At 37.0% G+C, this 23682-nt stretch overlaps 1 protein-coding gene across 2 annotated transcripts; it reads left to right on the top strand.

Moving 5' to 3' along the window:
• The first annotated feature begins 1832 nt into the window (after positions 1-1832).
• On the top strand, positions 1833-21198 carry LOC121415117 (follistatin-like). 2 transcript variants are annotated; one of them, XM_041608216.1, is made up of 6 exons: positions 1833-2501; positions 9237-9431; positions 15306-15524; positions 16943-17167; positions 18271-18501; positions 19445-21198. In XM_041608216.1, the coding sequence occupies exons 1-6, from the start codon at positions 2429-2431 to the stop codon at positions 19765-19767; spliced, it is 1266 nt and encodes a 421-aa protein (XP_041464150.1). In that variant the 5' UTR covers positions 1833-2428; the 3' UTR covers positions 19768-21198. The 2 variants fall into 2 exon arrangements, with proteins under 2 accessions (XP_041464150.1, XP_041464149.1); XM_041608215.1 differs by having other exon boundaries at positions 9237-9446.
• Positions 21199-23682: the final 2484 nt, after the last annotated feature.

The following is a 23682-nucleotide window of genomic DNA, read 5'->3' as shown; positions in this document are numbered from 1 at the left end:
AGGTATTGAATAAGTTAACTAAAATAATAATTGATCACATGATTGGAAAATGATAGGCATGATAATTTAATTTTGTTTATTCAATCAAATGAAAAAATATCATTCATGTTTCTAATGTAACATTTTGTTGTGGTGATTAAAGAGGGCAAAGCCAGGTGAATGACCCACTGAATAGGATAAAATCGACGCTTGATGATTTATGCACATACTCTAAATATATTTCTAGTGTTTGGCATTCCAAGGAGCATCGCATAGGGATTAAGGTCTTATTTTATCCAAGAAGGACGGGCCAATAATATTTTGGATCATGTCCAGTAATATATATATATATTTGTGTCGGGTCAGAGCCCAACTTATAAATGCTACACCTACAAATTTTAAAGGTCACGTCACCCCTACAAAAAGTGGGGGTCTCAATAATAAAACAGACAAATCGAACCAGCATGTCTCGATGAATATTTTTAAAGCGGATGAAGAAATTTAGGAAATCTCAAAGCTTTGCCCAATGTCGCAAAATACACAACACGGATTATCTGCAAATGAGAGTATGTCACGCATTCACTATCCCCGCTGTATGTTATTTATTAAGTACAGAATATATCAATTTGTGCAGATTTGACGATCGCTAAGCATGTTCAAAGAACTAAAATAGGTTGCAAGATTGGCGACCACACATATTCAAGGAGTGATACAGGGTTCATTTTCGCATTAATTATGAGGGAATTATATTACTATTTCATTATAAAGTGTGGGAGGTGGGAGATGTGTGTGTATGTGTGAGTGTGTTTGTGAGTGTGCGTGTTCTGTTCGATAAAACTATGTAGATGAATTAATGTAGTAGGATATCAGGTGGGGGGTGATGTTTGTGTGCGTGGGTGGGTTGTGTTGTTTTGTGTATACAAAAAATACACGAAGGATATTATTTTGTGGGGTGGGTGGGCGCGTGTGAAGTGTGCGCGTGTGTTTTCGTTTATCTACAGAGAAATGAATGTAGACGATATTTGTGGGAGGTGTTGGTGTTTTACATTTGCCTTGTTCTGTGTATATATAGTTCTTTTAAGAGGATATATCAAGTTTTGGTGTGTGACTGATGTTAAAGTGTGTGTGTGTTTGTGTGTGTGCTTTGAGGGAATCTTTTAATGACCAAAGGGAAATGTACAGGAGATGATTAAGATCATGAATTCAGACAAATGACGTAACCAGGATTAATTATGCTGTCTTCACCGCCAGGCTGGTATAGGAAACCTGCAACTAATAATAAGAAAACAGAGGGAAAGATTTCCCTGAAATTCTTGCAACAGTATGGCCATAACACTTTCAGACAGATATACATTCAGAAGGAGAGGTATAACAATTAAGATGGAATAAGCTGATAGAAATAAATAATAGATACATAAACAGATGGTGAGATAGATAGATAGATAGAAAGATAGAAAGAAAAATAGCTAGATATATGGATAGATAGATGGAAGATAGATAGATAGATAGATAGAAAGAAAGATAGATGTAATGATAGATAGATAGAAAGACAGATAGATAGATAGATAGAAAGAAAGGATGGATAAATGGATGGATGGATAGATAGATAGATAAAAAGAAAGAAAGAAAGAAAGAAAGAGAGAAAGAAAAATAGATAGATATATGGATAGATAGATGGAAAGATAGATAGATAGATAGAAAGAAAGATAAATAGATATAATGATAGAAAGATAGATAGATAGATAGACAGACAGAGAGGGAGATAGAAAGATAGAGAGATAGATAAATAGATAGATAGATTGACAGATAGATAGAGACAGAGGGGATGGTATGGGAAGAAGAAAGAACGAACGAGACATTCAGACGAATCAGTGCATAAGAATATTTTAAGAAGACAAAAGCAGAAAACAATAATATGAAAACAATGTGTGTGGGGGTGGGGGTATTGGCAAGGCATCGACGTCATCTCGTGTCTGACTAGTTTCTTAATCTTTAACCAACTTCCATCTGGAAGTTGAAGTTGAAAGCACAGTGTGAAAGACACATGATTGGTTGGTTTGTCTCGTGCATCATCAGGCATTTAAATTTCTTTACAGCGTTACCCCAACCCATTGCTTGATGACTGGAAATGTTTATAGTTTGGAGCCAACTTTCAGCGCCATTCATAACTTCATTTTCTACAAATCCACACGTGAGGCCTCTTGAATATCATTCTAATCCGCCGAAGTTGCTTTGATATCTTAGAAGTATCTTGCGCATGTCTTAGTGATCTTGATATCTGTTATCTTGGATATTTTCATCTCGGAGAGTTTCATCTTGAAGAATTTCATCACCAGTCTTAGAACATCCGCTAATCACAACATCCTTGATAGAGTTTGCGCGCATTGGACCTATCGATTGACACATAATTGAAGCAAAAAGGTGTGAAAGCGAAAGACAACTTCACAAAATGAGGCGGTATAATCAACAAGTCTTTGCCATCATATCGATTTGGACATTTTGTGGAATACAGCTTGCAGATGGTAAATAAATATTGTTTCTATCTACTTAATTGTTACTTTAAATTTACACGCAGGAGAATTCTATGTTACACACCTGCCTTAAAAAAAACAGAATATTTTTCAGAAGAAAAATTAACAAAAATTTACAGAAAGAAATAACCAAATCATTCTGTAAATTGTTATAACAGGAAAGATTTTCTACAATTTTACAGAACAGGTCTGTTAAAAAAAAGGGGGAAAAGGTTTTAATTACAATAAATTTGTTAAGTTTACATACAACAAATACCAATTTTCTGTAATTTTGCACAAATGTATATGTATACAAGATTACACAGTGCAGTAAGATTACAGGTGCTCTCGAGACTCTAGCTGCTGTAGGAATTTGGGGGATTTTTTTAAAGTATAAATTTTCTAACAGTGCAATGACACTGTTAATTTAGATCAAGTTACTCATTTTTATCCATGGTGAATAACCATTGGCAAACAATGAAGACATTTTCAACACAGTGATATATGGGTATAAAAAGTAAATCTCAGTTCAATTCTATTCTATCTGAACCCAGTAATGGCTTCTTATTTTTTTCTACACCGGCAACAGGGTGATTTCAAGTTCAGTGTTGACCTTTTGGTGTTGGTGTTAGGTCAATTTTTACACGATTATAACATCAAACATAAATTGAAGATGGTCCCTAAAAGTCACTCGCTAGTTGTTGAGATGTCAATAACGTGATCTGGATCAGTTTTGCAAACTCGGAATAAGTTTTGGAGCTAGGGGAAGCAATCCAAATTCCAACACCAAGGCCAACACCGGACTTGAAATCACCCATTGTAGCTTCATGACTTGCAATTATTATACGACATTTGGTGTGACTTCTCTTGATATTAGTCTACCTGCATACTACTGTATAAACATCCATTTCAGATTTCATTTACCTGCGGCATGTGAAGTTTCAAAAAATAGACGATTAGTTTATTATCTGTATTTTCCGATCAGGATGTAAACCATTCCTTAGAATGTAATATGTGCAAAAAATAATGAAGACATTGATGATGACCATGATGAAGATTTCGATGCTGCCACTGTCTTTCAAGCGACTCAGAGGCACCGACTTCTCATCAGTCAGGTAGAAGATATATATCTTGAGAACAATTTTGATGTTTTTTTCATCCACCAGTCAGAGTACGACAATCAGGAATGATGGTTATTTATCATTGAATAATGAATGAATAAATGAATCTCTAAATTTATGAATTAATTCATATTAAATGCATTTATTCAATTGTTCATTTATTCATTCATTTATCCATGAATTCACTCATTTGCTTATTGTTTAATTTCCTATATTTATTTATTATTTATTTACACAGTAAGCTGGTTATTAATTCAATTCCTTTATTCATTCTGTCAGGCATAAAGTCATTAGATGTTTTTTATTTGTCTATTTATTTATCTACATGATACAGTTATAACACTATAAACATAATTACTTAGAAGGTATTCCATAAAATATCTTGCATTTTATACGTATGCCATTGTAATTTTTTTCAAAATTTTATTCTCACAATATTACAATTTTAAGCAATAATAACCGCAATGCAAAAGTGTGAATTGCTTATCAGATAAAACAAACGTTTTGCTTGATATAAAATCAATGACATGAGAGATTAAGCCATTATAATGGAGACTTTTAGAAGTGTTTATGGTGGTTTGGTTTGGAGGTTCCCGATTCAAGGAAATTCTGCCATGAACGATTATCTGAACATTGGGTAATTTCTTCCTTCAGCAAGAAATTGATCCACAATGTGCTGCACTCAACCCAGGTGAGGTAAATGGGTACCTGGCAGGAATTTATTCCTTGAAACGCAGCGCGCGTAACAGCTGCACTGCTAAAGCCAGGGTAATTATGCTGCACATACTGTAGAGCGCTTAGAGACTTCTGACAAAGTATTAAGCGCTATATAAGCAAGTATAATTATCAATTAATTAATGATTTGGTTATATATTTGATGATTAATGCCCTCTTTCAGATAATAATAATCCGCTTTTATATAGCGCTTAATCCATCGGAACGACGTTTCTAAGCGCTTTACAGATATATTATTACCCGGTCATCGGATTCAATCAGTCATTCCCGCACACAATGTGTGCACATCCTCCACTCCCTGGGGAGTATTCCAGTCAGTCGCCTGTGAGGCGCACACAATACTGGACAAGCTACAATGACTTTCACATCCTACCGGGTACCCATTTAGCACCTGGGTCGAGAGTGGCAAAGTGTGGATTAACGCCTTGCCAAAGGACGCCAGACCGCGGTGGGATTCGAACACACGACCCTCTGTTTACAAGGCGAGAGTCAGAACCACTACACCACGGCTCCTCCACAGATTTGATTTTATTCCAATTAGATAAAGGTAATAATAAGTGTAATATTAAAGCCTGTGTATAGCTTTGGTAAAGGGTCAATAATGTGATTGATAATCGAATATCATCTAATAGGACAGTCTTACTGAAGCGTAGAGACCGTTAGATATTTTTCCACCTACACTTCTCTGAGAAAATTTCAAATATTCAAATCTTGGATATATAGCGCCCTCTCGGCGATGCTTGTTTTAAATTAAAAAAATGGGCATTCAAGCACTTATCTTATAAATTTAGTGATTAGATATCCAAAAGTTACAGACAAAGAACATATCTTGAAAGTTTCAGCCCATTCCATGATTTGGAATAGGATTTAATTGAAAGACAAAAACACACATATATTTTAATTTGATCGGGTGACCCGATCAAGTTAAATTTCCATGTAAAATCGCAAAATTTATCCTGTAAAACACATTTTCATTTCATATCCTCCACATCATAACTGTTATAGGGCATATCCATTCATATTAGCTAGCAATGAATTGGAATAGTGATAGGTGCATTTTGGTGGATTTACCAAAACTATACACAAGCTTTAAATGCTACAGACACATACGAGATGAATACAAATCGACTGATGTTATGTCCTTCAAAAAAAAAATCTTGGTAGTAATTTTTAGGGGTCCTTGGCAGCGGCGTATCCAGGATTTTCCAAGGGGAGGGGGGGGGGCAAGAAAAGATCTTCAACCACAAATAAAGGAGATTTATACCAGAAAAAAATTACAAGTAAATAAAAAAAAGGTCTTTAAGTTCAAAAGATGGGGCATACGTCTGTTTTCATGGCATTTTTACATTACAAATTTTAATTTTGCTTTTCCTCTATTTCCTTTTTCCTCTTTTCTTCTTTCTTTCCTTTTTGCTTCCTTTTTTTTTGCTTGTGACTCGTCGGGGGGGGGGGAAGTCTGCCCCCCTTAGGTACGCTAGTGATCCTTGGCCCTTTAAGTCCCCCATCTGTGCGCCAGTGGGGTACAGGTCTGAAATTGATACCATTATGAACGCAGCAGCATTATTGAACATGAATGTTTTGTAACCATCAGTTCCTTTCAGAAAATCAAGTCTGTCCACAAGCAAGGTTTCGATGGTCGTTTATCTGGCGTCATCATCGACATCTGTCCCGACGTCAGTTCCGTGGCCTGTCCTAAGCACTAGAGTCTTCTTTAAGTAGTTCTGTCAATATCGTTGTTCTCGACCATGTTCATGTTTGATGCTGTTTTCCGGGCGGGACCCGAGCAGTCTGTCGGGCCGAAACATGGATTCGTATCGCTTAGTCACCCCATTCGCTCATTGTTCTCTCGCTGTTTCCCCGTATTTCCGAAATTTACCAGAATATAAGATTCTAAATAAAAAGAAAAGAATTCAAACCGCGTAAGGGATCGTTACCAATGACAAGCCACATAACATAATGTATGAAGAAGTCCATATGACATTAATGTGAATAATAGATTTGCAGCAATGTGCAACAGAAAACTGACTTTCACGAATGAAAATCATTTTCAAATTCTACAAAACAAAATATTACTCAGTAAGCCTGAGGATCTCATTCGTAGGAGCTGTCAAAAAAGTTATTGATAATGCTCAAGTCACATTATACAAAACCGACTGCAAACTACCGGTGATATACAAGTTGGAATAACGTAATAGTTTTTGTCGATCTGGCTCGGCCTTTCCGATGCTACTGCGGCATTACGTCCTTGGTATGGCCATGGTCGTACGCAGCGAGGGGGGGGGGGATTTGAAAACTTGCAATGTTTTACTGAAAAATTTCAAAAAAAAATAATAAGCCAGGAGGGGAAGGGATCTAAAACACATTGTTTTACTGAGCATTTTCAAGAAATTTACTAAAAGGGTGCACACTGTAAAAAAAAATATTGGGTAAATTTTAACCAGCTTCAGGATAATTATATGTCCAGTCAATTTTTGGCAGTATTTTACCCAACGCGGGAAGCATATTGTGCAGTAAGATTAAAAAATAAGCAACAATTACTTTAAAATGGGCAAAATTTTCATCACAATAATAATGCCCAATATTGGTTGGACACATAACTACCCTAATGGAACATATTTACCCAATATTTCTTTTAAAGTTCAAAGAATCCTTCAAATTTACTCTAACAAATGCAAAAGCGTCCCTATGACAAGCTCGGTCGCTTTGCCCCACCGCTTTTGAGTAAATTCGATTTTTTTAACCCATCTTGCCCCCCCCTTGAAAAAAAAATCTGCGTACTGCCATGCGTATCACCGGTCATTTACAGCATTACTTTTTAGGGAACCTTTGGAACAAAACTTTTATAATTGACACATTTGGTATTTAATTTGACCAATAGGTTATCTGTTTTAACATAGAAACTTGGGAAGTTTCAGATCTTGCCCGTGGGTGATTCTGCCAATGGTATAACTAACTTTAGCCTCACATAACTGTGAATGACTCACATTAGTTCGGAAACTTGGCTGTAAGGTGACTAAGGTCCTTTAAAGTTGAACTTTTTTGGGATAAGACCGTTAGATAAGTTGAGAACTTAAGTTTGTCAGTTTGTTTGCTTGTTTTTTTTTGGGGGGGGGGAGGAGCATGTAATTGTACCATACAAAGATAAATAATCGTGCTTACAGCACTGACTGACTTTTCTCAGAACTTATGAAAAATGAGCGAGCAAAATAAACATTCGAAATCGTGGTGGAAAAATGAAAAATATCCTTAAAATACACTATACACGAGCTACGTTGGAAATAATAACAAATATATTCAGTGATTGCCTCAATTGCAGAATTCATTTGTTTTAGTTGTATTTTTTCTGTCATTACCATCTTATAACGCTCATGAAAAATAGCACTTATACAATTCAAAAACTCCCTAGTTGATTTAACACCAGCCCGGAATCTTTATATGTCAACACCAGATAAGTATTGAAACAACACCAGTTTGGAATCAAACCGATGCTGTTTTAATACCAATTGGTGTTGTATAAACACCTATCTGGTGTTAGACTAATACCAAAACCGGTGTTGTTTAACACTTCTCTGGTGTGGTCATAGATTCCGGGCTGGTGTTAAATCAACACCGGAGTTGTTGCAGTGTAGTTTAGTAAAGCATATTGGACATCATGGTGTACATGATGATTCGTAATCAGATTCCACCATGCAAGAAGAGTTAAGGGCTACACAGAACCACAACAATTATTTATGAACATTTGGCGAATGCGCCTTCTGAATTTGCTTTTCAAGACATCAAACATACTAACATCATCATGTGAGAGGGCGCAGCTAGCGAGCTAGGAATCCAGACATATTTGTCATGGTAGCTATGCTATCCCATGATCAAAGTACCCTTGAATTCAGTGGCGTAAAGAACCAAAAATTTGAGGGGGTCAGATATGGCGTATCTAGCAAAATTTATTTTTTTATAACAATTTTTATTACAAAAATCAAGTTTTTATAATATATTTCAATATAATATTCAGAAAATAATATCATATTTCACCCTTCTCTCTTTCTGTTTCTTTCCTTTTCTCTTTTTTCTTGATCGTGATTTTTTTTTTTTTGGGGGGGGAGGAGAGCCACCAAGCCCCACTATCTGTACGCCACTTCTTTAACTCTAAGATAATGAAACAAACACTACCGATTATGACTCTTTTCTAGCACCTGGCCTGCGGCGTCAAACAACTACACTGTAAAAACTGCGGTGCTAAAACTGACACCAATTGGTGTTAATAAAGGACCACACCCTGAGGTGTTAAACCTAACACAAAAGAGTGTAAATGTAACAACAAAAGGTGTTGTAATAACACCTATAGGTGTAAAACTAACACCACCAATTTAACACCGGTGTAAAATAACTGGCGTGGTCCTCTATGTACACCGGTTAACACCACAGTTTTTTTCTGTGTACATATGCTTTGCATTAATATCATCCAAGGTTTAGACGATTTTACTTTTAGTAAGACTTAACTTAATACCAATTATTTAACAAACTGTTCTAGATAGTACATACTGTGGGAAGTCGTTAATACACGGCACTTCACATTATAATTTTGCAGTCTTTAAGAACACTCTGAACTCACCAGTGGTGCTGATTTCATACTTAAAGATGTATGTAAAGAAGCGAACTCCTTTAAAATCACTATGAAAAAGACTACAGCTCATTTCTCTATTAAAAGTCAGATATAACAAAAGCTGAAACTCAAAACCAAAAAAGACATAACGAATCTCATGATAAAGATTAGTTGATGCCGTCATCGGAAAATCAGCAAATATGTGCATTACAACACATTATCTTTGCACATATTTCATTTCATAATCACAAATAGATTTTGCTTTTTATTTCATTTCTCCCTTTTATACAGGTGGTGTGTGCTGGAGTTCTCCCACGAACGGCAACCCGTGCTCCCAGCTCGTCAAGCTCAACATCTCGCAGGAAGAATGCTGCCACAAGCAAGGGCCGACGATCTCGTGGTCGAGCCAGGACCTCGACTTGGGTAACCTCATGAGGAAATTGTTTACATCTAGAATTTCATTGTCTGAGTGTATCCCGTGCCGAGGTGAGTCCGTAAGTGGTAAGTGCACGCTCGTCATCATGTATTGCACCGTGACCACGCCCATCCACCCCACCCTAATGTAAACAGGGTATGTATATTATACTAATGACACACTGCAAAAACTCCGGTGTTGATTTAACACCAGCCCGGAATCTATATCTGTCGACACCAGAGAAGTATTGAAATAACACCAGTTTGGAATCAAACCGATGCTGTTTTAATACTAATTGGCATAAACACATATCCAATGTTAGACCAAAACCAAACTGGTGTTGTTTAACACTTCTCTGGTGTGGTCAGATATAGATTCCGGGCTGGTGTTAAATCAACACCGGAATTTTTGCAGTGCACAGTCTCACCAACGAAACCGACTACAGACCGATCAAATGTATTACGTTATTACCAATGACATACCATTGATCGGTTAGGAGTTTGCTTTGTCGGTGTGCCTTTATCGTAATTATTCAATCAGTAATACCATGGTCACATTTGCTACGGCCGCCGTAGATTCTAAAATTTCTACGGCGAGTAGCAATTCTACGGTCGCCTCAGAATTTCCACGGCCACTTACTCTAGCGGTCACATATGTTACGGTCGCCGCACGGCGTATTTTCAAATTATGGAGAAAAGAAATCTGCGGCTGACGTATGTCCTTGAAATCATGACGTACGGTCGCCCTAGGGCGACCCTGCGCTGGCCGTAGGTTTTTGACAAATACTACGGCAGACGCAAGGTGGCCGCAAGGCGCCCTCACGGCGGCCGCAGGGGGACTATACAGTGAGAAATACCATCATGATATTTTACATTAGACATTTCATTTCAGAAAGTTTTCAAAGTGTCGCACCATGCCCATGCGCGTATTCTGGGCGGGAGGGAGGGGGGGGGGGTTCGGGGCCCGGGCCCCGGGTAGGCGAAAAGGGGACGCCATAAAGAGGGAGGAAAGAAAGGGAAAGAAAAGGGAGATAAAAAGGAGGGGGAAAGAAGAGAAAGAGAAAAGAAAGAGAGAAGGAAACAAGAAGAAGGGAAAAGGAGAGAAGAGAAAAGGGGAAAGGGGGAGGAGTAATAAAAGTGCTGGGGCGCCAAATTGATGTTCGACTTAGGAAGGGGGTCGCCAAATTAATGTTTGATACTGATCTGAATATTATACGATCAGTAATGTTCGACCTAGGAAGGGGGGGGGGCAATTAGACCTTTGTGGTGATTCGCGCTTCGCGCTCGCATCGAATGATTAGTTAGATGACATCCTGTTAATGATTACCTAATGATTACCTCAATTGCGTAGAATGTCTAGTTTTGGAACGGAATATAATCGAATAATTTTTAAGTGCCCATCCTGATCATGATTACCAATAATGCTTAGAATGTTCAAACTTTGGGTCATTTTGGAATATAGACAATCATCAGCTCGCCCTGACAGATAGATAGATAGATACCCATCCTGCTCATGCTTACAAAACTTCTCAGAATATTCTATGTTCAGGTCTATACACAAGCTATCAAAAATCGCGTTCGCATTATTTATTTGGACTTATGAAATAAATCTCCCTTAACCATGTTAACTTGTTTGTATGAATAAAGTTAAGATGTTAATAAACACGTTAGTCTTAAGTAAGAACTACACCCTAGGAAACAACAAAAAAATCAGCATTTAACTCCCCATGATAGTAATAATAATAATGATAATAACATCATATTTTACCCAAGTTAGCCGCTAGTGAAAGGGCAATATCTGTGCTTCCTGGTCACATTTGTTTTTTTAAGTGGTATTACAGTATATCATATTCATGGATAGTTTGCTTTTTATTAAGTCATAATTAAAAAAGTTGTCTGCAGTTGTCCTTTTCATGTGATTATGAAATAAGATAATTCAACATGCATTTAAGGCACCTGTTTGCCTGACGAGGAGGGGTCACCATTTTTTCCCGAAAAGTACACATGCATATGGGCCAAAATTATAGGGCGGGCCCCCGAGGTGCAAAATTCTGAATACGCGCCTGGTGGCTTCCGAGCAGATAACACAATAGGAGAAGGGGAAAGGAGGGAAGAAAAACACGAGGGCAGCCGCACGGCCACCGTACGGCCGCCGTAGACCGTTCTACGCCATGCCTACGGCTAGTCTAATTTCTACGGCGAGCGTAGAAAAGAAAAAATGTTATAACTCCGAGTTAAAATTCTACGGCCACCCCTACGGCCTGTAAAAAGTAGGAATCCGCCGTACGTCGACCCTGCGGCCACCGCAGATTTTCTGCGGCCGCCGCAGAAATCTCTCGAATTCATGTATCTACGGCCGCCGTACGGCCGCCGTAGAGCATATGTGACCAAGGTATTAGTCTTCGGGGAAAGCGGTCGTCCGTCAAAGCTGTATTATTCCGAACTTTTCGCATGTACTATGGGGAAACTCTCTACAACAAACCAAATCCTTACGCTGCAAAACTCGGGTGTTGATTTAACACCAGCCCGGAATCTATATAATATGTCCACACCAGAGAAGTATTGAAACAACACTAGTTTGGAATCAAACCGATGCTGTTTTAATACTAATTGGTGTTGTATAAACACCTATCTGGTGTCAGACCAAAACGAAACTGGTGTTGTTTAACACTTGTCTGGTGTGGACATATATAGATTCCCGGCCGGTGTTAAATAAACACCAGAGTTTTTGCAGTGTAGAAAATGCAAATCATATCACGATGGGTAGCTGGGAGAGGCTTTTGTCGAAAGTTAGTTGGACCGGGACAAGATCGGAATCACTTGACTCTTGACAACGATATAATTATTTGCACATGCTCGTCCGGTGCAAATCTTCGAATTATCTCCTGTCCCAGTCCACCAACTTTCGACAAATGTCTCTCAGCTCCTCATTGTGATTTTAATGGCATTTTCAAAGGAATCGATGCGTTGTAGAGAGTTTCCCTGTAGTAAATGGGATACTACCTAGTTCCTGCTGAGGAGCTAGAAGACAGGCAAAACAAGAGTAAATACCTGTTGATAGGAACTGAACAACTGAAGGAATTAAACTGGGAAACACTTTTCGAATTATAATATTAAGGGACACAGCTGAGATGAGGATATTTCAAATTCTACGCAACCAGTGCAGCCAGCTGTTTTTGTTGCTGTTGTTTTGGCAATACTTACGCCGAATTTAACCTATTCCCCTTTGATTTTTCATCTGACAAAAAAAATAGTAAAAATAAGTTTAAACAGACACTTTCTGATGATAGTTTGGATACAGCTGGGCTGCTATCGGACAACGTTTACTGAAATTCATCTCGTATCGTAAATGTATTCATTTACATATTGACAGTTTTTTTTTTTGTTAAAGTATATGATTTCATGAAAAATATTCTGACTCAAAACCGATTTCGAAATCCCAAAAGTAAAATTCCGTCAAGAATTAACAAGTCTTTCAAATAAACAGAAATAAAAACGAAGGTAAAGGAGAAGAAGGAGGAGGAGGAGAAGGAGGAGAAGAAGAAGATGATGATGATGAAGAAGAAGGAGAGGATATTGACAAAACAAGATATATATAAGGAAGCTCATATTCAAAATTGGTGAGGAAAACTGCAAATAAAATTATGTGAGGGTGAAATAATAGATTGTCTAGACGGCTAATTGTCTATTCTATTTTCTTCTCTGGTTGAAATAAGAATCATGTTCTGTTTAAGAACACGAGATGGCGCTATCATCGAGAGTGGAGGTAACACATTGACTTATTAATGCATTCTCTATCTTGGTGTACATGCTCCTTAAACTATCCATACTTTCTAACATAATCTTGATAATACCATTTTATAGATCCTTATCATTTGTTAAACATCAAATATTATAATAGATATCGGTTTAGATTAGATTAGTGATACTAAAACAATTTATTATAATCTTACCATGAGGACATTTGTATTTATATCACTTTAACCACAGTATGATGAAGAGTGCGGTTTACAAATATTGGGATAATACCAACAAGTTTTTTTTATTCATCTTTGAATGTTACCTGCATTAAATCACATATTAACAACACCAAGAGCTTTCTTGATGAATATTTTCAGGCCTGTAATATACAAAGGTTTAGTTATCACTGAAAGAAAGATTTCAAAAGAATTATTTGATTAAATGCTTATCTATTTTCTCATCAGAAACAGATAAACAATAATAACACAAAGAACCGTGTAAATTTTAGTGGGTTCAGGTTGTTTAACAGTTGATTCTCGTCGACACAAAACATTCGACAATGGTGTTAGAATGGATCGACAGTTGCATCCTCAAAAATCTGTCTAGCAAGAAACAAACGGTATAAGAAATGGTTATGAAAAAAAATAAAACAAATTGAAATAGACCTCATTAATAACTGAAAAAGAAAAAAAGGGGGCCATCGAACCCATTGGCGGCGGAAGCCAAAAATTTTAGGAGGGGACAACCAAAAAAATTTTGACAAGCAAAAAAAAAAAAAAAAGGTTCTCAACCCAAAAATTTTAAGGGGGACGTAGGAAAATAAATTGACAAGCAAAAAAAAAAAAAAAAAAAAAGGTCATCAACAACAAATTTAGGGTGGGGGGGGCACGTCCCCACCCCCGCTTCCGCCGCCTATGATCGAAACCCGAACGTAAAAAAAAAGGGTCAATTTTTTTACTATCTGAGTTGTATTGGCCCCGACGAATAATCATGATGGAAAGCACGACAAAAAAAAAAGATTTGTGTACTCGAAAACTTAATTCTACGTTTTCTTTTATTCATTTGGTCATGTGACACTGCTTTATCCAGGCACTGAATAACATTGTCCGAAGCATGGGCGGAAATCCCACGGGGGACGCCCCCCCCCCACTCAAAATAGTAGGGGGGACACAATATCAAATGTCCCCCGTACTATTTTTGGTCTTTTATGATGGTAAGAAATACATCATTCAAAATAAAAATAAAACATGTATATTAGGACGAGATGACCTTACTTTTGGGACTTTTGGGGTGATAACTTTTTTTTTTGCTTGTCCAATTTATTTTGGACGAAATTACATTATAATATGGGGTGATAACCCTTTTTTTTGGGCTTGTCATATTTTCCAGCCCCTTGTCCCTCCTACCTTTTGGGAGAGATTTCCGCCCCTTGTCCGAGGCGCTCTGAAGTCTTATATCGATATTTTAGAATACTATCCTTTAAATTGTAAATGTCCCATATTCATATCAACCCGTGTTTTATATCCACGAACCTTGATATATCTAATATGAGATTATTATTAATCTAGAGTAGATATCTTATACGATAACATTAACATAATATATCAATTTTGTAATTGATTCTACTTCACTTTTATGTTTGCCTGAGTCATGATAGTGAGATTGATATATCAACATTGTAGCTTACATAATGACATGATGATATACTAAACACTAATGTAATCTGACACATTTCTATTGAATGTTTAACTAACACGAATTAAATTTTCTTTGATTTGTAAAAAAAATAAAAGAAATAACAAGAGTGGACATTTGTATAGCGTACTCTTTGTTTTGTCTCTAGGAAACGTTCATACTTATCCTCCAAGATCTTCCGAGTTTAATATTTCATTTTTTGGTCGCACTTTATTTTTTCGCTTGATTTGTTTGTTGATGTATTCAGGAAGTAGTTACTCCCCGAAATCTCATCTCATCTCAAATATCGTAAGTTTAATTTTTACCCTCGTGGTTTTATCAATCAGATATTACTTTATTTCGCTATGGTATTACTGCACCTGAAATCAGAATATATGATGAAATATTGAATTAGTAGTAGTAATTATCATCATTGAATTGTCATCAGTCACTATTGTTCAACTCCAACTCTCTCACAATAATTCTTCTCTCCAATTATTGCTCTCCTTCCAAATAATCCTCCCATCCTAGACACATGCGAAGAGCTGCAGTGTCGTGATGACCAGAAATGCATATTGGACTCGAACAACCGGACCCGCTGCATCTGCCAGCCGCGGTGCGATGACATTCAGTACGACGGACCGGTTTGCGGAACGGATAACTTCCAGTACCGATCAATTTGCGATCTCCGCACCGAACGGTGTCACCGGTCCAGCGAGGTCGAAGTGGCGTACTACGGACGATGCCAGAGTAAGGGCGCATGGATCAACATGTTGCATAGGCTCTCACTGAGACAATGTCGATTATCTGAAGGATTCTACTACTAAAAGAAGAATGTATAGATCTACGTACACTAAAAAAAACAAATGAAACAATATGCACATGGTGTTGGTGAATATGATTAGGTCCGACGAAAGAAGTGCTGAAAAAGGTTTTACAAAATAACTGGTTAATCCTCCATGTGTTCAAAACTTGTTGCCAATTACATTAATTCCACAAAGGTTTCTAATTCGTTGGTAGTCATGAAACCTTTAATCTCCGTAGGGTAGCATTTTTTTTTTCATTTGCATCCTTGTGATGTCCATGGGTTACTTTTTTAAAGGACAAGTCCTCCCTCAACAATAAAGTAAATTTGAATAATTTGACTAAAAAGGGAAAATCCAACAAACATAACACTAAAAGTATCATCGAAATCGGATGTAAAATAAAAAAAAAGTTATGGCATTTTTAAGTGTCGCTTAATTTCACCAAACAGTTACTTCCTGGTCGGTATGCAAATGAGGAGACAGATGACGTCATCCACTCACTATTTCTTTTTTATATTATTACATGAAATATGAAATAGTCACAATTGTCCTCATTATCAAGTGAAACAATGATTAATTCCTTCCTGAACATGTGGAATTACATGGTGTAGCATTGTTCAATACTGTATGGTTCAGTCAAGTTGGTCCTTATTGTCAAATATGTATAAAAAAACCCCCAAAATATTGTATAATTCAAACAATAAAGACAAAAGAAATAGTGAATGAAGGACATATTTGCCTATCTCATATGCATGTCACAGAGTGGTGCATATATTTTTTTTGTGAAAAATATTAAAAATTAAAAGCGAGACATTAAAATGTCATAACTTTCTTATTTCACATCCGATTTTGATGAAATTTTCGTCAATATGCTAGTATGATATTTCATTATTTATTCAAATGAACATTTTCTGGGATGGACTTGACCTTTAAGTAAATGATTTGTATGTGCTTGATTCTAAAATTCGAAATATTTTGTCAACAATTTGTACCCCCCCCTTCTCTCTCTCTTTCCCTCTCATTCTCTTTCTTCCTCTGTGACCAATATTATGATCACAACCATACACTGCATAAACTCAGGTGTTGATTTAACACCAGCCCGGAATCTATATATGTCCACACCACAAAAGTATTGAAACAACACCAGTTTGGAATCACCCGATGCTGATTCTACATGTTCTAATTGGTTTTTGTACAAAAACTTATCTGGTGTTAGAACAAAGCAACTGGTGTTGTTTAACATGTTGTTTAACACTTCTCTGGTGTGGACAAATATAGATTCCCGGTTGGTGTCAAATAAACACCAGAGTTTTTGCAGTGTAATTGACTCCATGTTTGCAGTTTATCTGATCTCTTTGGCAGGATCCTGCGACGGAGTGACGTGTCCGCGAGGACGCCGTTGCGTCGAAGACCAGACGGGGCGACCTCACTGCGTTCTCTGCTGGGCGGTGTGTAGCTATCCCATCGGCGATCTCGATTACGCGTGCGGTCGTGACCAGATCACCTACGAATCGCGGTGCCATCTCCGACTTAGCTCCTGCCTCATGGGGAGAGCCGTGGGCATCGCTCACAGAGGAAGATGCGAAAGTAAGTTCTTTGAACCAGGTGACCAACGTTATGCGACAGTTACATCAGTAAGACGGACTCCAGGGGCCCGTTTCATAAAGGACTTGTAACTGTTGTAACTTTGCCATTATCATTATGGCAACTATACCATGGTAACCTGATTGGCTGATGAGCCCTGTTACCAGACGGACAAATTAAAGCTATTACGTCATTACAAATGACGTAGACCTACCGTCATGACTGACGCGTCAGTTTGAGGTCGGCTACTTTGGCGTTAATACTGCGCCATTAGCCACACCCCCCCCCCCCCTCTCTCTCTACATTAAGACAAACATTTGCATTGTTTCCTGAAAATGTGTACAATTACAGATTTAGTAATTAAACTGGTTCAAATCACCAGCAAGGACTCACCAGCTAGAAATTGGATTGGCCAATCGCTGTATCAATTTTTTTTCAGTAACTAGAAACTATTTGCTAGCTGGAATTTACATATTTACTTGGCATTCGTTATCTTTGAATAATGTTTGTCAATAATTTCGTTTTATATTTGTCAGCACAAAGGTCTCGTACAGTACCTTTATTCTCTAGACAGGATGATAGAGGATGATATGATTAGACCGCATACATTCGTTATTCCGAAGGTTCGTAATTCCGACGGTTCGTTAGTCCGAAAACGAAATGAGGTTAGTAATTCCGAAGGTTCGTTAGTCCGAAAACGAAATGATTAACGAACCTTATTTCGTTTTCGGATTAACGAACCTTCGGAACATCGAACCTTAATTGGTTTTCGGATTATCGAACCGTCGGAATAACGAACCTTCGGAGTAACGCCACAAATGTTCGGATTAACGAACCCTTTTACGTTTTCGGATTAACGAACATCAAGGTATAGGCAATTTACGTATTTCGGAATTACGAAGTGTAACCGACTAGACTATACATTCTTTAACGGAACATCTGACAGTGACCATGCTGACGTTTAAAATGTGACGGAGCGCTTAAAGTTTGAGTAACATGTCGTACTTTTTTCTATGGTAGTCATCTCGCTCCTAATTCTCATTGATTATATCAATAAGAAAATTTAAATTCATGGATTAATAATTTTCACCCTTTTTACCCGCCAGATTTCACGACGTGTGCTGCGTTGAGCTGTGTTCGCGGCAAGCAGTGTGTAATGGATTACATGGAAGAGGAACCACGCTGTGTCTTGTGTAACATCACCTGTCCAGAAAGGTGGCTCACCGGTCCCGTCTGCGGGAGTGACGGCGTTACGTATCCCACACAGTGTCATCTTCACAACCACATGTGTGCAAACAGTACCTACGTTTTCGTGGACAGACGCAGCCCGTGCAACGGTGGGTCATTTGTTCATTTTTCCCTTGAAAATTCTAGACAATTATATATATATATATATATTCTTATTTTTTTAAAGAAGATTAAAAGTGTAACGAAGTATGTGTGAATGATATCGTGTCGTTTAAAAGTTCATTTCATTTAGAAATAATCGAGGACCAAGTATGTTTATTTACTTTATTTCTGCACTTTTTTATCACAATGGCGTAATTAGCAAAACGGTTATAGGGGGCACTCTCAGAATGGCCTATGTCGGTAAATTTATTTTTAAAATGAGCGAAGCGAGCGAGTGAACGATTTTACCTTTTAAAAAGAAACTCTGATTTGGGGATAATGCTTAAATAATAATTTCATCAGTTTACTTTTTTCTCCTTGTTTTCGGTCGCGGAGCTTTTACAGGGCAGAGCCCCCTTACCGGCTCCCTTCTTCAATTTGTGCCATAAAGTAATGAATTTTCATTCCTTCCTTCATTACTTTCCCTTTATATATGATTTGTTTTTTTTTCTCCAACATGTACAAACTCCTCTTTAGTGCATAACTATCTGTGCTATCTCTGTGTAGTCTTCTATAAATACCGCCATCTATCGGCTCAATGTTATTTATTTCATGAATGCATTTTTTTTTTCAGATGAATCTCCGAATTCTGACCATTCATTACTATCAGTTGACTAAATATGGTAATTCAACTGTTTGATTTAATTAGATTTGACTAATGAATATTTTTAGTCATGTTAGTGCAATTAAAATATAGAATGAGGAGCAATGGGGTCAAAAGCAACATGTGATTATTCAAGAGCCTAAAAAAATTATCTAAAAAAGGGGGAGGAGCGGAAAGATAATTCAGGAACAAAAGCTTCGAAGTTTTTAAGTAAACCACATCAAAATACGTTGATATCGACTCTCATTCGAACTAATTCTATTTGTTTCTTATCATCATGATTTTAGTGGAAAACACAAACAGCATCGAGGAAACCGGGTCAATCGACCACACAACATTCCTCGACATCGTCGAGCCAATAGCCGTCCCACTCGGTCAGGTCAACGAAACAGAACGATCGGCGTTGCTTCAGCGATCGAATGCGATATTGCGAATCGACAACGATTTGGACGCTACGACGGAGATAATCGAAGTCGGAACGACGATCGTAACTGAGATCGAAGATGTTCAGGATCCGTTGGTTGTGACTGACGGAGATGGCCGCGACGGTGAAGGCAGCTCGAATAAGAGGCAGGCCGATCCTGCTCCAGCTGGTAGCGACGACGCATAGAGACTTGGAATGACAAAATTACAATAATGAACAGAAACCTGCTAATTAATGAGCATGGGTAAAAGCTGCAACGCATGAATATAGAAGACTTGCAACGCTCTCTTCAGTTGTCTTTTCAGTTGAATTTAAGTTTAATGATGAAAATAATATGTCATATTTATAACGCGCCTAAGTCTTTGTTTTTAGGCAATTTATGTTTTTATCTGTCAAATAATATTTCGCTTTATTATCTTATTATTATTATTGTTGTTATTACAATTATCATTATTCGCTTTGATATTAGCAAGGGGTCGTCTTTTTATAGTTGTTTCACAGCTTTATTTTACTTTATAAGTCTTTCCTAGTCAATATATTTATAATATCTCTCTGATATATAATAAAAAACATCTCTACTTCTAAATTTTGTTCGTTCAAGCATGCAGTATACTTTTTGGGGGGTTTATTTCTTTAATCGATTTCAAGTTTTCTGAAATAATTATTGGACAATGTTCTAATCGTTTCTACCTTTTTATCTTTAATACTAATTTCAAGAATCCTTATCACCTAAATTCTTTTCTTAAAAATGTCACCCAACATTGTTTTTTTTTATCTGCTGATAGAATTGTACATAATTGTGAAATATAAATTTTTGTTTTGCTGCATCTTCATTGTAGATATATGCATTTGGATTTGATATTGATTTTGCTGTGTATTTAACATACATTGGGTGCTCCTCGAAAAGGTTATTTAGGTTTTTCGTAAATAAATGTTGGTTTTTTCAATAATCGCAATAGTGTGTTCCATACTGATCATATATATTTCATCAGTGAAGTGTTATACATCAAGGACTTGAAAGTTGCTGTGAAAATTCACTCTTACTGATTTCAGAGTTAGATTCGTATTCTAAGATTGAATTCTCTCAACATATGTTCGGAGAAAAATGTAAATGGCATTTTAACAAGGTATTTTTCATGTTTTGGCGTTGATAAAAAAAAATCCCAACAAGACGACCAATGACGTCGTCCAAGGACTACGTCACAAAAGGAAATGTCACAAAAATATAATATCTATCAATAGGCAACGTTTCATAGCTCGAAGAAGAAATACATTTTTCAGAAATTCACTGGCGCCCTCTATCGTGACTGAGTAGTAATTAATCACTTTATTGACATTCAAATCGTTCAAACAAAGGAATAAAATATATACACACATAGAAGGAGCGCCCAGGACATATCTGAGTAACAGAACAAGCAGGGCATACATAAATAACATAGATTACATTAACATAATAGCATACACAATACCTCACTATAATTACTCCGAATCAAAATATTAAAGCAAGCATCGAAGAAGAAATACATTTTTCAGAAATTCACTGGCGCCCTCTATCATTATTTCATTGCCTGTGTCCGACTATTTTTGTTTATTAAAGCAAATAAAACTACGTGTATTGTCTTCCACCTCGTTTTTCTATGAGATCTCTTACAATTCATATTACATTTTTAGCTTCTGTTATTCATACGATATGCTGCAATGCACTATACCTTTCTAAAATTTCAAGAAATCCTTTTCAGCATGAATAGATAATTCCTTTCTGTAATAAAAATTGCCTAATAATACCTCATTTGTCAATAATTACCTCATTATTTTCTCTCATTCCTTCTCTATATTTTTAAAAATGTTTTGTTTTATTTGTTGACATTTTTTATCACTTTTTTAATGTTGTGAAAAATATACAAGATATTGACCATTGTAAGCAGCATAGGATGATTGAAATAATGCGCATGTTGTAAATAAATTATCTTTAAACATACATGAACAATGTGTGTGAGATTTGTTTGTGTGTACAAGAATCATTATATAATATCCTGATATGATCATAATATAAATGTAACTGTGTTGTAAAACACTAGCAATAAAAGCTACTTTACTTTCATCATGTAATTTAAACATGATCGGTAAGTCCCACCTTCCTCCCTCTACCATCTCTTAATTTATGCTCTTGTTTTTTCCCCCATTAGGTTTGATATTTCTTGAAAAAAATCACATATCTGAAATTCATTATTTCCCGATAACTATTAGCTGATTATTTGATGAATGAAAATATAGATAAGCTGTCGTTCCCTTAGACAATAAAGTCGCTTTTCAGCAATAAAATGCCTGTAGGGTAGTGCGATTTAAAATAAAAGTCTGAGTATTTATCAATTTTGATGACAATGGTGGTGATATTAACAAACGGAAGATGATGATGATGACTGTCATAGGGGTGAACAAAATTTACACAATTATTCAAAAGTAATTTCATGGACTTCTGATTCTGTTTTTGTTTGTGGTAACTCCCGTAGGAACTCGGCAGCACAGCATTTTGCTTGTAAACGCCAAGCTGGTATATAACCAATTACCTTGGAAACGTTTTACGCCTAGGTTAATCAGTCATAGTGGCTGACGTAATAGACGACATATATTACTCTTGGGCATTTTTATCAAAGTGGAGACAATGGCAGAGTTGAAATTCGAACTCACAACCTTGCGATTGTGAGTCCAATGCTCTAACCACTGGACCACACGACCCGGTAACATCTCATTTTCAACATTCAATGGGGATGGTGATGATTATGATGATGGTGGTGGCGGTGGCGGTGGTGATGGTGGTGATGATGATGATTATGATGATGGTGCTGGTGCTGGTCGTGGTTATGATGATAAAATATGAAAATGTCATAATTAAATACGACTAACTTTCAGCATAACTCGACCTTAACCTCAACTTCTAGCAAAACAAGCAGACTTGTTTCTCAGAGTGCACTCGTCATCCACTTCGATTCCGATGAGCCTTGAAATTGACCGTGCTCGGGTGATTGGGCCAGGAAATTATTCGTTTACCCCCCTTCTTGTTTTTATCCATTGACCCAAGCAAACCAAGCTGACCGACCACTTGAAAAGATAATTCATGACTTCCAGCGTGTCCAGAGGAATATTTTAAAAGATGAATGGGTTAGAAGGTAATCTTTCCTGCTTTCACACCACACTGCAGTAGCATGTTTCGTTTAGACAGTATTGATTCACAGGGTTAGAATAAACGAGACAATCCTGCAGAAAATTCGGTTTAATCAGTCATGTCAGTAGGGTAATGATAACAAAATGAGGAGAAAGAACATGGCTCGAGGGGTAAATATAATATATACAGTCCCAAGCAAGCGAGACATCTTAAAACAAGAATTCAATTTTGCAACAAATTTTAACATAATGCAAAATAAGTAGGGCCAATATTTTACCCTTTCATTTCCCTTACCATTTCACTTTTCTTTCATTTTTATTACGTTTCTCTTCTCCTTGTTTCTTTTTTTTCTCTGCAGTAGATTTTTGGAATCGCAAGGGCTCAACTAAACCCAAGCTATGAAATTGCAACCTTACTCCTGAAGCAGGGGCGGTTGCTGAAATCGCTTTCATTCCATTTTTACGCAATTAGGGTAACTTTTGTAGGACTCAATAGACCAGTTCGTAGTTACTTATGGACAATTTTGGTCAAATGACCTTTCATTTCTTTCATTATGATAGGCAGATTTCAAAGCAAGATATTACGTAAGCTTGCCTTACATAGCAGGATGAAGAAATTGAATAGACCAGGTGACAAGAATAGCACACCAATGAACACTTTATGAAGATATTTGTTGCATTCCTACTTTGAATTCATATAATAGCATGTTGCACAATTTGTACTTGGCAAACTGTGAAATACCAGTCGTTCGTGGACGCATTGTTGTTTTTTGTGGATGTAAATGAAAACCACAATTCAAAAGAATACATGAATAATCAAGACATCAAAGTTGGTGCTTATCTCATTAGATTTTAAACCACCATGTCACTTTAGTACAAATGACCTTCCTCTGATCATGCGTAGAATCTTTTGATCATGCGCAGAAAGGAACTACGAAC

The sequence above is a fragment of the Lytechinus variegatus genome, chromosome 5 (assembly GCF_018143015.1).
Source record: "Lytechinus variegatus isolate NC3 chromosome 5, Lvar_3.0, whole genome shotgun sequence".
In the NCBI taxonomy this organism is placed as follows: Eukaryota; Metazoa; Echinodermata; class Echinoidea; order Temnopleuroida; family Toxopneustidae; genus Lytechinus; species Lytechinus variegatus.
The sequence above is the reverse complement of the archived record's forward strand: the minus strand, read 5'-3'. Positions and strand labels throughout refer to the sequence as shown.